This window comes from Trachemys scripta, chromosome 21, assembly GCF_013100865.1.
Source record: "Trachemys scripta elegans isolate TJP31775 chromosome 21, CAS_Tse_1.0, whole genome shotgun sequence".
Taxonomy (NCBI): domain Eukaryota; kingdom Metazoa; phylum Chordata; order Testudines; family Emydidae; genus Trachemys; species Trachemys scripta.
Genome location: NC_048318.1, coordinates 18316992 through 18332006, shown reverse-complemented (window position 1 = coordinate 18332006; position 15015 = coordinate 18316992). Strand labels below are relative to the sequence as shown.

Here is a 15015-nt window from a genome sequence, read left to right as displayed (position 1 = left end):
TGCTAGTCACCTCGGGAAGCAGAATGCATGGACCCATCCGCTTCCCACTTTTTCTGCAGTGTCCAAGGTCACCTACAGCGTCTCAAGCTCTAGTACACTGCTGCAAATCACACCCCAGATGGGACCCCCTGTTTACAAAAGATAAGCAATCCCCTCCCCCAAAAGAGAAGCAGCACCGAGACAAAACAGACTTGCCAGGACCAGTCAATTCCTAATCACAGTGAAGTGTTCAATCCCCTGTAGATCATGAGGGGCAGGACTGAGCCTCTCCAAGGCTCCACGAATCCCCACCTGGTGCCAAGGGACTTGGTTCTCATTCATTAACACACTCCTGGGAGGTGAGAGGACACGTGTGTCTATCTAAAAGCCTGCAGAGCTCCCCAAATTTACCTGAGTGAACAAGTGGCCCCCTCGCTCATTAGTTACACAGTGTGCACACAACACAACCCGTCCTAGCACATTCTTGCCCCCGCCCTCTGCCAGATGTTGCTCCCTGACACTCCTGGCTCTGGGCCAGAGTACAGTGCTATTACTCACTCCAATGTACAGGAAAGGGAGGGACGAGGAAGGGTTTGTTTGAATCATTTGTTTCATACAGGTTAACGTGACCACATACCAGGTCCATGGAGGATCTGATCCCAGAACTCCAGGTTCTGAGTGCCCTGCTGTAACCACTAATCCATGTTCTGTCCCTAACTGGTACCTGTTCACGCTGCAAGGAACCTCCAGCCACACGGCACTTGTCTGGTATGCAGGGGACCGGGCTACCCCTTGAGGTGCTTTCCCGAGCAGCCCCATCCCACCACCAGGTGCCTGCAACCCCTTGTTACTACTTCCCAAAGCCTGACAATCCCAATCCCAGGAATTTATTCCAAAAGGTTTTCGGCCTCCACTTCTTCCCATCAGGCTGCTCCCATCGCTGCCTGGGCGCATGAGTGACCACCTGCTTTGCAGATGCCAGTGCTGTCCCGTGAATCAGTGCAGGAGACTGCTAAGGAAGCAAGAAGAGCTGCGTGTGCACATACACATATGCAGACACATACTCACAACCCGGACCAGCTCAGTCTCACAGCCAATCTCAACTAGTCTGGAAAGCCAGTGGCCTGATGGACCCACAGAGATACGGGTCACCTGCCACAAAGGTGCCACCAACCATTAAACAGCCCTGCAAGTTGAGATGAAGTCTCTGAAGAGCCCAGATAGCAGACACTGGGCCTTGCCAGCTTTTTCCTTCAGAAAGGGATGAAAATCAGGGACTGATTGTACAGCAGCAGGCACCACACATAGCATCAGAGGGCCAATGACGACCTCCCTCCCACAGCTCTGCCAGCTCAGTCCAAACCTGCAGCCCCCTGCTATCCCAGTCTTGGGACAATGACTGACAGGCCAGAGCAGAGTGCGTTTAGTTTTGGCATAGCACAGCCGCGCAAGCACCCACGCTGCTCCAGGTGCATTCCCAGCCCAGGTAGAGCGAGGGAGGAGAACGGGGCAAAGGTCAGGGCAGAGCAATGAAAGGGAGAGGAACAAAGGAAAACCAGGGGTAGGGTGCACAAAAACCCTTGCAGCAGCCTTTCCAACCTGCACTGACCCTGGCTAGAGACCGAGAGGGTGAACTGCAACAGCCACAAGAGAAGTGCTCCCCGTGGCTCAAAGGGATTCAGCACCCCGCTCACAGCTACTCCTGCTAGCCCCACCCCCACATAACCTCCTCCCCCAGGTCCATATACTCACAGAGGGATCCAGCCCCACTTTCATGGTCCGTCGGATGTTCCCGCAGGGAAGCAATTCACCTTCACCCTCTCGCCCACCTGGATTCAGCACCACCCCATGCAGGGCGCCAACCCACTGCCCCGCGGGAGACACGTGACCGGCTGGGAGTCAGAGACAGACTAATCACACAGACTCCAGCCCCAGGCTGGGGAGCTGCATGGCTCTCCACGCACACTCCACAGGGTTATTTCTGGACGGTGAATCAGGCAGTCTGAGTGCAAACTGCAGCTCCAACCTGAGTCAGTTCTGAGTAAACAGGGCTCCCTCCCCCACCCCAGCCAGATGCAGCCTGGGAGAAAGGATCCCCCATCCTCCTCTGAGTCTGGGTGAGGAGAATTATGGTCTTGTGGTTATAACACAGGACAGAGTCAGGACACCCGGTGGTATCAGGACATCTGGGTTCTATTCCCAGCTGTGCCGCTGACACAGACACGCTGCATGACGTTCGGCAAGACATACACCCTCCGTGTGCCTCGGTCTCCCCATGGGTGCGATGGCGGTTGATGATCCTGACCTGACTGGGCTGGGAGAGGCTGTGACAGGCTGGGAGACCTGGGAAAGCACTGCGGAGGGCAAAGGACATTCAAGAGAGGGATGGGTGTGGGCTCCACTTGTGGGCCAGGTCAGCTCCCTGTTGGGGGAACAGAGGGGATGGCCTCAGGCAGAAAGGCCCTGGATAAAAGAGGAGGATAGTCACCTGCCTCTGACAGGTACCTCAGGAACCCACAGTGTCTAGCTGCCCCCTCCACAGCCTGGGGAGCCTGCACCAGGCACCTGATGGCCCCCTTGCACTGCGCTGGCCACCAGAAGGATTCACAAGGGGGGCAAGGGCAGCCTGCCAGGCTCTGGCACCCCTAGCTCAGCAGGCCCCATGCTTGCTTAGTCCTTAGGCACTACTGTAGCAAAGATGATTAATAATATTGGGGGTGGATGTTCAGGCCCAAGCACAGCCTGGCCTTGGGCTCAGGCTCTGGCAGAACCCCAACCACGCTGGACTGCCTCAGACATTCCTGCGCTCTGCTGCTGTGGATTCACATGGCTGTAGGTGCTTTCATAACTCCCTCCCTCCCATTCTGGGGACCAGACTACCTGGGGCAAGGACAACATCGGCTTCCCGCTGAGCCAAGAGACACAGAAGGGGCTGGGTTAGGAAGCCAGGCCCCATGTTTGGAGTGGGTTAAATCTGAATATTCTAAGAAAATGGGGTGCTGCCCTCTGACCTGTTCCCTCAGCAAAGCAAGATGGATTCCCAGCACCCACCTGGCCCTCTTCCCTCTCGGCCCAGCGTCTGTGGAGTCCCAGGCTCCCAACCCAGCCTTGCTCAGAGGGAAACGTGCCTCCCTATAGCTGGGGCAGACAAAGTGCCCAGAAGCTCTCGCTCTCCTGTTAGGAGGGAGGGGGATATGCAGGAGCAACCTTCCCATCCTGTCTGTGCTATGCCTGTCTCACCCCTTATGCCTCCTCCCACAACCTGATGCCTCCAGCCACTGCCTGAGGGTTTATGCACTCCCCAGCCCCACAGAGACCATCAACTGGCAGGTCAGAGAGAACAGGTGAGAGAGTCAGGCACTCCCCAATGTAGACTCTGAAGAGAGAAAGACAGCACATTAACAAGGGCGCTATAAACCTCCAGCTGGCACGGTGCCTCAGTGTTTGCCATCCCCAAAGCAGGGGCACCAATGGGCAGCTGAGGCATGCCATAAGCCTCTCCTGGACTGGCATAATCCTAGAATCCTAGAATCTCAGGGTTGGAAGGGACCTCAGGAGGTCATCTAGTCCAACCCCCTGCTCAAAGCAGGACCAATTCCCAACCAATGAGGTACTGGGGGAAGGAAGGACCATTCTCAGGGATGAGTCCTTAGGGCTGGAATGGGCCCCTAGCACGGAAGGGAGGGGAAATCAGGGTCTCACTGCAGTGCATAGGCAGCTAACTACTTTGGCACAAAGCTGGAGTCCCAGTCTGGCATCCCCCAGAGAGCATATGGTCAAATCCTGAGGGCCTGCATTTAGAGAAATGTCCTATACGTACAGGCCAGACTGTGCCAGTCAATATCCTGTAGGCTCACACTGCACCCTGTACATGGAGACTCAATAATACCACCCACAGGCTTTGTAGATTGACAGTTCACCCCACATAAATGCAGATCACTTAGCTTCATAACCAGCCAGCACTGTCCTGACTTGAATCCATTAGGTTCCCTGTCCTGTTATGATGGTTAATTGCACGTTGGCTTCTGCATAATCCAGCTATCTGCATTCAGAAGGGAGGCCCAATCTCTCCAGATAAGCAAGGAGTCCAGATACTCAGAGGCCTATGCACATTATTGGTATGCAGCTGTTCATAACTGCAGCAAAATGCACTGCAGAAAGGGTCTGGGTTTGAAAACAGTACAAGTCCAAGGCCCTATGCAAAGAATACACCAGCCCTTATTGCAACTGCCTGGGCTCCCTGGTATCTGGGCTTGGAAAGAGTCAGACTCAAAACATCACCGAGGGTATAAAAAATCCCAGGTCACTGTGACAGCAAGAACATATAGTGCCAGTGAGGTGAGTGGAGAGACTAGAGAGCTCTCCAATGATGTATACACCTTCCAGTGCCATGTGGTCTGCGTACCAGTATGTGGCACAGCAGGGCCAGGCCCACAGCGGTGTGTGAAAGCACAGGGCAGAGTCAGACTTAGTGGAGGGCTTGACAACTGCTCCAGAGCAAGAAAGATCCCAGACCCTCTGCATCCTGGAGACTGTGCAAGGCCGAAGCAATCCAGTAGCCAATGCCACAAGCCCCTCGGCCATCAGCAGAGCGCTCCACTCTCTCCCCTATCCGAGGGATGGGCTGGGCCTGTGGAGGGCACTGTGGCTGGCTTTCTGCCTCCCCTTCACAAATCCCTGTAAGGCATTTGAGGGGGTAGGGGGCAGGGGGCTTGTAGGTCACGTACACAAGGCAAGAGCTTTCCAGGCTCTGTATCAAGCTACAAGCCTGGGGCTCACCAATAAATGCCTTACTCTGACCACTAATTATGTGCCTTGCCATGGGTGTGTAATGGGTGTTATAGCAGGAACTGCAGTGCTATTGCTCCTAGAAAGCAGCATGCCAGCTGGAGCAGAGGGGGAGGGAAAAGGGGTCACTGCAGCCAGTGCCTCACTCTCAGCAAACACCGCTCTGACAGGGAGCAAGGGCGACAGCAGACCCCCAGGGCTCCAATGAACTTGCCAGACATGATGTGAAACTGGAGGGGACCAGGATACAGTCAGCAGATAATAGCATCTGAGCTTACAGCTGTGATGAATGCAGGTCAGAGACGCAGCACATTAACTCCTCAACTGAGGATGCTGTGCTGAGGGGAGCCGGCAAGGGTCACATGCAGTCTTACCCAGCTGCTCAGCAGACTAATGAGTGGGGCAGCTCCTATCACTGCTGCCCCATCTGTGGGAGGATGCAGCCAGTCATATACAGCATGTGAATCTGAAGTCAGCAGGGCAGAAAGGGCCCAGGAATCAAATCCCACAGGGAATGGATTGAACAGCACAGTTCAGACCACGTACCCAGCTAGTTTGGTGTCCTGCCTCCCATGATGCACAGCAAGGAGGCAAAACAGCCCAGCATGCAGCTGGCCAACAGTACCAAGTGGGATGGCAGCTCCTTCCTGACACTCTCAAGGACCAACTGATGCCCTGAGACCTGATCAGCCTTAGTCTAAGTCAAAGCAACCTAGCCAGCATCACTGTAACCAGTGCCAGCAACACCAACAGCCTCTTCCCAGCTGCTGCAAGGGGCTTGGATAAACCGGATATTCCTAAACATCCAGTGCTTTACCCACTGTGGCATTACCCGTGCTCCTCAGAATGGGCAACAGTATCAACGAGCGTGGACTAAAGAAGACCTCACTTCTCCCTCAACACCCAGTGCTCCCCCTTGCCCTAGAGCTCAGCGTCTATCCATAGTGCTTCCCCCACTATGCCCCATCTCCAACTCCTTCCCAGGCCCCTCGTCCATGCCATGCCCTACCCAGCACCAGACCCCGTCCCATCCTGTCCCCATGGCATGCCATGCCTCTCACCAGGCGCTCCATCTCCTGCTCACGCAGCCGCTCCTCACGCTGGCGTCGGTGATACTCGAGCAGGTCATCCTCATTGTCACTGATCTCAGTGATGCTGTTTTTGCGCTCCCTCGTACTCACAGGCAGCCGCAGATCTCCTGACAGCTTCCTCTGTGCCCGGGGGCTCTGACGGGGCGAGGGCACAACCAGCGATCCCAGGCTGTATGCAGGGCTGAGGGTGATGCCAAAGCTGGGCTTACGCTGGGAGACAAGTTCTGCCTGGAAGATGGGTGAGGGGCTCCTGGTTCTCAAATTCTTCCCCGTCAAGGAGGACGAGGAGGAGAAGTCTTCATGCCTCTCCAGGGGCTTGGCTGCCTTGCGCCGGATGCGAGGGCTCTCAGGAACCTCCTTGGCCAGTTTGGTCTGCTGTGAGGGACTCTCTTGGGGGGTCCTTGCTTGGGGAGACAAGGCAGAGGGCAGGGGTGCTGCCCGGCGAGACAGGGAAGGGCTGAGGGGAGGCAAATCCCTCATGCTCTCCACGCTCCTTCTGCCCATTCTGGGACTCTCAGGGGGCTGCAGAGAGCGGCTGTCCTGATTGACGTGGATGAAACCCACAGTCTCCAGGGGCTGGAAGCCTCTTGCCAACACCTGCCGGGAGGGGCTGGAGGCCAGGTGCCTGTCAATGCCAGGGGGCTCCCTGCCCTCCCTGAAGGGGCTGGGTGGACGCTCTTGAAGAGCTACAATTTTCAACCTCTGAGAAGACGGTGACTGAAATTTGGGTGCCAGCCGGGGGCTGCTGGGGATGTTGGTAGGCTGAGCCTGGGGGCTCCCTGCTACATAGTCGCTCGGGCTTACAGACCCCAGGGGCACGTGCTGGTTAGGATGGCCCAGCTGTGTGCTCTCAGCAGCTCTCCGGGTGCTGGAGAAGGCTGAAAGCCCAGGGCCTTCAGGGGGCAGGGCTCTCTGGCCAGGCTTGGGGCTCAGGGGAATGCCATGCATTGCCCTCCTTTGCATCTTGGGACTCCCTGCAAGATGGGCCCCACTTGTGCCTATGGTGCTGCCCCTCAGGTCCAGGCTGGAGCCCCCACCTGGAGGTGGTGGTGGCCGCTGCTGTGGGGGCTGCATGGCATGGTTGTAGCTGGAAGATCTCACTGGCACCACTGGGGGGATGGGCGGCCCCTGCTCCTGGCTACTGGGAGAGTGACTAGTGCAGCTGCCACTGCTGGCTGGGGATGAAAGCGGGGAGAAGGGTGGGGATGCGTTGTCATAGCTGGAGCCCACAGACATGGCCCCAGGGCTCAAGGGTGGGGACAAGAAGTAGTGCCCACCACCATTCATCACTGAGGACACAGGGGACTGGGCATTGGCAGAGATTTTTTTCCTGGGAGAGCTCGAGTCCTCCATCACCAAAGAGTCCATGATGTCTTGCAGGTCCTTCTCGATGGAGCTGACCAGGGAGCTGTGGCTGGGCCGAGGCCTCACTCCCTGCCCCTTATGGACATCATTCAGAGACAGCGGGTGGTTGCCATTCACTAGACACTCGGATTCTGCCAGAGGGAGAGACAGGAGCACACGTTAGCCGAGGAGACAGCACCATTAACCTCACAGCCCAGCCCATGCCAAACCCCTCCACTCAACCAGCCATGTGGGCAGAGACAGGCCAGAACCAGCCTGCGCTAGGGAGCAAACAGTCAGCTCCTGCTCCCGTTTCTAAGGCAGGATGGCCCAAGCACTGTCCCACAAAACCCCAGCTGCAAGTCAGTTCTGGAGACTCCAGAGGAACCACGGCAGCCCAGGGCCTGCTCTCCAAGAAGCTGGTGGTGGAGGAACCAATGGCCACCAATGGTGGATGGGTCTGGGCTCAGTCTGTGGACCTGCCTACCTCTCCTCTATAGGGAACCTCTATTTACTGCTACCACAGCCACGACCATGAGGCCACATGGGGAAGGGATGGGAGCCAGTGTCAAATCACTGTCTTCTCCCACAGGAAACATTCCAGCAGGAAGCTGCCAGTAGGAGGCGCCCACAAGAGATTTCCACCTCCCAATCTTCCTTCTCTCCCCACTTCCCACATTACAGAATACCCCATAGAAGCTCTAATTGCTCTGAACCAGCACTTTGCATTCTGGAGGAGGCTGAAGCCACACTACAGGTGTGTGCTGCATATCCATGCTGGCTGGAATGCTAAGCACTGTCGGAAGTGGTGCCAGCAATGCAAAAGGGAACACCCACAGCTCCATTAGACAGGATAAGAGCGATTAACCCTTCAATTTCTAAGCATGAGGACTAGGTTTCAGAATGCATCCGACGAAGTGGGCATTCACCCACCAAAGCTTATGCTCCAATACATCTGTTAGTCTTAAAGGTACCACAGGACTCTCTGTTGCTTTTTACAGATCCAGACTAACACAGCTACCCCTTTGATACTAGGTTTCAGAAGACATTTTCCGATAGCCAGGCTATTCCATACTTGGCCATTAGAGGGAAACATGCACTTAAGCAGCTGGGACTGGCTTCTTTGGGAGAGGAGAGGAAGCACTAGAAAGACTCAGTCAGAGACAGCTTGGCAATGTCCATGCTCCTTTGAGTGCTCTTCTCCAAGCCAGTGCCACAGCACGGGGTTGCTGCAGGTGCCATCTTCTGGATGTGACCCACGCAGAGGCCCTGACTCCCTGGGGCCATTAGGAGTCCAGGGCACATCTCGGAAGAAAAGGAATATTAACAACTGACCTAGCTAAAGTCCACCTCCTTAAATTCCTGCTGCAGCTTCAGTCAGACACAAGAGTCTTTTTCATCTCCTGCCTGGAGATGCTTTGTACAGAACAGCTGCTTTAGCAACAGGTCCTAGGACCTCTACTGGATCTTTTCATTTATGAAACTCAAGCACACAGGGCTGGCCCTGTGCTGAACTGTCCCCCCTAACCCTACTCCCCCTGGGGTTCAGGGTAAGCCATGCCCTTATGAAGTATTGTTATCTCCCATGCTGATCATCTCCTTGGAGCTCAGGTGCCCGGGGATTATATTCCAGTAACTATCCGGATGTCCCACTAGCCTTATTGCCCAGGCAACTGAAATTTGATCGCTCTTTCCAGCACACAGACTGCAAAGCCCGGTGATGCTAATGCATCCTCTTCCTGGCTCTGCCTGTGCTATCACTGGCATGCTGGGAGTTGGGCAGGGAACAGCTGCACATACCTCACCTCATCCTACGGAGATGGCACTGGCTGTTGTGTCTTCCCTGTCCTCATAATAATCAGTCCCTGGGGCTGCCTGACTTTTCCTCTGGAGTCTTGTAGACAAAACTGAAGCGGCAGTGCAGGGAGGGGAGGGAGCTGCAGCAAATGAGAGCCAACTCTAGACACGTCATGTGGCTGAGCATCTACCTCCCACTCAGAAGGGAGGAGGTGCTGCCTCCTCCAGAGCGTCCGCCAGGGTGCAGAGCACTTCCAATTTCACCCTCCCAGCCAAAGTGCCACTATCCCCTGCTTCTCTGAGGCCGAGTCAACACCCCCTTTCCTTCCCCAGCTGCGATCAGGGACGGGGGAAGGAAGAACATGTAAGACCCACAAAATCAGACATCCAGGCAGACTGGAGGGAGGGGCAGCTGCTCCCTGGGTGGGATTTGGGGATGGGGTTTCTGGGGGCTTGTCTTGGGGATTCAAAGAGTTTCAGGGACAATAAGGGGGGAAAGGGGAAGAGAATTAAATGATTTGATTGAATGTCCCTTAGAAAGAATTTAACTAACCAGTATGGAGCCAGCTGCTGCCATAACCTTTGCCCGGGGTCTAGAGTTTGAACTATACAACACGTCTCTAAATAGGGTCTAGCAGGCTGAGCTGGGGGTGGGGGAGAGAAGAGCATGTGTCAGCCATAAACCAGACCAGGCCACACACTTGCCTCAGGACATGGGGGATAAATGTAAAGTGGCTCTTCCCACAGTTCCTGCCACTTGGGTCTGAACTAACACTCCCCCCCCAAGCCCCTGAGCTGAAGTTGTGTTGGCCCCCAATGCCTCAGGACACTAGGGATCTCAGCAGGTGGAAAATGGCCAATTCCTTTGCTAAACAGTGTGGGGTTATCAGCTCCTTGCTCAATAAACTGCAAGGTGTATTGAAGCTTCTGGCTCCCATTAAACTGGCCCCGTAGGACAAGCGAGAACTATCCATGGCACAGTATCTCAAGGTCCCAAATGCTAGCCTCATAGAACCCGAGCTCCCCACAGCTATGTAGGCGCAGAGAAGCAATAGCACTCAGCTAACCCTTTACGCTCATCCCCAGGATAGACCCTCATCAGCAGGTGAGTTTAGACGTCTTCCCTCTTTTTGGGCAAACACTGCACATGTGAGCTGGCCAAAAGCTGCCTAGCGACTCTGCACCCCCTGAGTACCAGCTCCCCCTTCCCATACAGTTTTCTGGGGCTGGGTTGAGCCACATCTGGAGGCAGCTCCCTCCAAGGGCAGCAGCAGCACCATCACTCTGTGCTGCTGTACCCTTCCTCGGAGCATCTCCAAACACTTTGCAAACACTAATTAATTAAGCCACAACCTCAGGGCACCTTTCCAGCTCGAACGCTCCCAGCAGCAACCAGCAAACACAGCAGAGGGGAAAAAAACAGCCAACTAGGTCACAAGCTTCTGGGATGCCTCCCTTCTGCACACACAAGCCTTCGAGTGCCTGCTGATACCCAAATGATGGACAGACCAACCTTCCTGTCTCCACCCGACTTCTACAGGGCCAATAATGGCCACTTCAGTCATTCTAGCTGTGAAGACAGCGTGGTCAAGTGGTTAGATCAGGATGCCTGACTCCAGAGCTCCGGGGTGCTATTCCTGGCTCTGCCACTCACCTACTGTGTGACCTTGAGCTAATCCCTTCCCCTTGTAGTGCCACAGCATCCCAGTCTCTACACAGGGGGGTAACAGCACTCACCTGGGGGGCACCAATTTCTGCTTGCAGAGCTAGCTGGGCCCCCTGGATGGCCAATGCCCACTACTTGTCTGAGCTGCCAGCTGGCTTCATGGAGAAAGTATTGCTCTTGTTTGAAGCCACATAAATGTCAAGCTGAAACCAGACTGCTCTGGCCTGCAGCATTTGTCAGACACGGTTAGATCCCAGCCGGGATTGAGAGTGGCTGGGTTTTTTTCCCTTTAATAAATTAAAAGAATCATGAAGGGGAAGGATGGAGAAGCAGTAATAATACTGCCAGAGCGATAACCCAATCAGGGGCACTTATGGTCTGGCTTTCTGGAAGACGAGACAGACTCCCAGCACGAGTGGCTCACAGTGAGTGTTGAATTAATGGGCAAAGCCATGGTCTCATGGCCAGTTACTGTAAGAGAGGGGATTGATTGGCAGGTTAATCTGCTCATCAGTTCCAGGCAGACCAAAGCTTAATTTATTTCCATTAAATCAGCTCTTCCGCAGACACAAGATTCCTGACCACATCTGCCTGCAGAATTATTTCATAGAAGTAAATTGGTTATTATAATAACAATGTGCACTTGGTCTGAAGATCCCAAAGCACTTCACAGACATCCTGCAGCCTCACAACCCTTCCATCATTAGCTCTATTCTATACCTGTGTAAATGACTTGCCCAAGGTCACAGTGCGAGGCAGTGACAGAGCTGGGAACAAAACCCAAGAGTCTTGACCCCGAACTCTCATCACCTGGAAGAGAGACGTGCAAGCCGATTTCAGTCAGTCAAGTATTCCTGAATCAAGAGAGAATGCAAATGACTGTACAAGAAAGGGAACAGAGACAGAGGTCACACAGGAAAGACAGCACTTCCCATTTGCAACAGGCAGGCCAAGAAAACCTGACACCAACTTTCCCTTGGTAATTCCCTCTGTTCCAGTCAGCTTGTCCCATTCAGGTAACCACCAGCAACAGCCTGACATGCCTCCAAATTCTATTGCAGCGCACGCACAGGGATCTCCATACCTCAAACAAACGCCGAATTCTCTGTACTTCTCATCTGGAAGCACCAGCCTTTTGTTTCAGCTTGTGTGATCGACCAATGCTTAAAACACCAACACACCTGTCACTGGGAAGAACAAATCAAGAACAGCCACACGCTGGACTGTACCAGGTCCCTGCCCAGAAAAGTGAGACCAGATAATCTTTTGCCATAGTGACATGGTAAAACAAAGGCAGACTCCCACCAAATTGAGAACCAGGTGCAAACTGGGAGCCACAAGGCCTGGTCAGAACCCAGAAAGAAGCAACTGTGCAATTAGCAGGACAGAGGAGAGACTGAGACACAGACACTTTCCACCCCACATCCTAAACATGAGGGAGTGCAAGGAAGAGATTTCCTCAAATACCCAGAATCATCAGAGATGTCTCATTGCAGAGAGACAAGGAAAATCTGCGCCTGACCACGGGAGACAGAACAACACAGCAGAGCCACCTGCCACCAGCTGAGGAATGACACACGTCTGGCCCCTGGGGGATCAAGCCCCAGACACTGGGAGTAATCCCATCCTGAGGGCAGCAGACCTGCCCTGCAAAGACCTGAGCAGTCTAGCTTTTTTGTACAGCCTGTCCTGCCAATAAAAGCTAACTGAATAAAATTGTGTCAATTCCTTCCTATAACTGTACATATGGCCTTGGCTCCACAGTTACTTAGCTATGGGTGTCAGGGAAGGAAGGGCTGGGGCTGATGGGTCACAGAATTTCTGGGTCTGCCGCACACGCTCAGCCTGCAATAAGAAGCATCACAAGTTTGCCTGTATCAGGTTTATGCCACGCAGCCAGCAAAGCCCAACACCTCTGAATCAGAATCAGAATCATTCCTGCTGGCAAAGTGGCTGGATTGTCCTAAGAGTGAAAGCCCATAAGAGCCCTGCCCTCTACTGATCTCAAGACAGCAAATTCTCAGCACACCCCATGTCCAAGGCACTGGATGCGGGAAGATGCTGACCAGGATGTCTGGGTCAGAATGAGACATTCTCTGAAGCACAGGGGAGGCCCAAGAATCTCTCAGTTTCCCCTTAGAGGGGCCTGGCATCGATACCCACAGATTATGCAGGGCATAAAAGACCCAGCAGGGTGGATTGATTTAAATCACTAATTTTAATCATGCTTTAAATCAGCATGCAGGAAACCTTGATTTAAATAATTGATTTTAATCTTGCTTTGCATTTGTATTTTTTAGTTATTTTCATAAAGAGATGTTGATTCTCATTGTTGGTAAACATTAAAACATGTTGATTTGCAACTAAATACAGCCTGTACATGAAATCTGTTGCTTCTTTTTGCCAACCAGGAGGATATGCTATATCTATACACATTTATTTAAGCTATCGTATAGCTTAGACATTTATTCAGATTTTTACTTTTTACATTTTTATTAAGCAGATAATGATTAATTTTTTACCTGTGATTTGGTTCAATTTGGATGGAAATTCAAATTCAGTTAAAAATTCACAAAAGCAGCTTTTTAATTTTGTTTTTATTAATTAAAAAACTACCTTAAATGTGCTGGATATAAAATAAAAAAAAGTTTATCAGAATATGTTTTGCATTTAAAATTAACTTATTAAACAAAAGTAGTAGTTAGGGAATTGAACCGATTTTTCTGGTCTTCAAGATTTTAGAATGAGTAGATTTCAACCCTCTCATACCTAGTTTTTATTAATAGATTGAAAGAGGAAAAGAAGTTTTCCTGCTTTTTCAACTCCAAATGGTTTTTGAACTTTGACTGAACTAGTTATTGAATTGAAATAACTGAATAAACTGAAAAAATATTTTCTTTGCACCTGCAGAAAAGATACTGCTGTTGAAAGCTGGTTTAGCACTTCAATAAACTCTGGTTCCAGGTGCTTAGCCAGTGACTTCCAGTTCAGAGACTGACTTTCTTCAAAACTTCACAGCAAATATTTCTGCTTAATATTTTTTATTCAATTTAAATTATTTTAATAGATTACAGTAAGTTTAGGCCTTAACGTAGGTTGGTCATAATTTCACATTTACATTTAAATAAGTTTATTTTAAAAAATAAAACGGTTTCTAATTTAAATATAAAAATCTGATTTTTGGATAAAAAAAATAAAGCTACTAATTTTCCAGGCCCTCCTCTTCATACAACCTGTTCTGTGCCTCCCCAGTGCCCAGCACCATCGATAGTCATCAGCGAGACAAACACATGCTAGCAAAGGACATTGCAGAGCTCTCACTTCAAAACATCAGGGCATGGTTGGCTACAGGCAGGTGAGGACCAGCCTTCAGCTTGGAGACCATTTTCAGAGGTGACTCAGACTAGCTGGACCAGCTCCCTTTGAAAAGCATCTCATCGTGTTGAAACCACAGCAAGCCAGAATCCAGACGGCACCCTGGCTGACTGCAGTGTTGGGATCCGCGCCCTCTGGACCAGCACTCACTGCAGAGGCAGTCAGAGGCAGTGAAGGGACAGAAATCAAATTACTTAAGAAAAGTGAATTCAGTTGTGCCTGGAGCCCTTGGTTGACATCGAACAGGGCTCTGCTGGATGTATCCAATGGGAACCAGTGACAATTCCCCACTCTCATCCTAGGCTGACTCTTGTGTATGCAGGGAATGGACACTTCTATGCCATAGACCAAAATGCCATCGTGAAAAGTCTTAAAAGTGTAAGGCCCCTCCTCTCTAATTTCCACCCAGGCATGGTTCCTGGCCCTCCTGGGGGGGGGGTGGTGCTAGGGGTCATGTACACTAGACAGCCCAGATATGCACTCAAGACCGGCATGCAGGAAATAATTGCCTAAAAAGTATTTGCACACACACCCCTAGAAAAGCATGGGGTTCCAGAAGCTCTGACACTAATTGGCTCCACATGCTCCCTTCCCTCGCATGCTAGCAGGTTAACAGCAGCACGTGGTCCCTCACACACACACTAGTGGATATCAAGCTACCCCAGGCAGATTACTGCCAGGCTTGCGACACAGGCTGTCTCTTCTCCTTGTGCATCACCCTAGCTAGTCTGATACAGCCAATGCGGGCCCAGACAGCAGTCAGAGCCGGAGATGCTGCAGCTAGCGGCCCATTCCTCCATGCAAACAGCTAATGCCTTCTGTTCTACAGGCCCAGACAAACACAACCCGGATGCAACAGAGAAAGAGCTTATCTCCATTGGGGCTGCTAATAGTCTGCAAAGGGGACGATGACATTCTGAATTAAGCTCCCGTCCCCTGACACCTGGGGTTTAGGGGCTGTGTGTGACTGCATAG

The 15015-nt window shown here is 52.3% G+C and overlaps 1 protein-coding gene across 40 annotated transcripts in view; it reads right to left on the bottom strand.

Moving 5' to 3' along the window:
* The window catches only part of PHLDB1 (pleckstrin homology like domain family B member 1), a 107200-nt gene that overhangs the window by 37722 nt on the left and 54463 nt on the right, over nt 1–15015 (bottom strand). For 38 of the 40 annotated variants that reach the window (XM_034754808.1, XM_034754812.1, XM_034754811.1 and 35 more), the window contains one exon: nt 5829–7354. In XM_034754808.1, the coding sequence (XP_034610699.1) occupies nt 5829–7354 (1526 nt within the window). Of the gene's footprint in view, nt 1–1731; nt 1965–5828; nt 7355–9002; nt 9027–15015 lie in introns of those variants that run through there. The other 2 variants (XM_034754849.1, XM_034754851.1) reach the window with 2 other exon arrangements.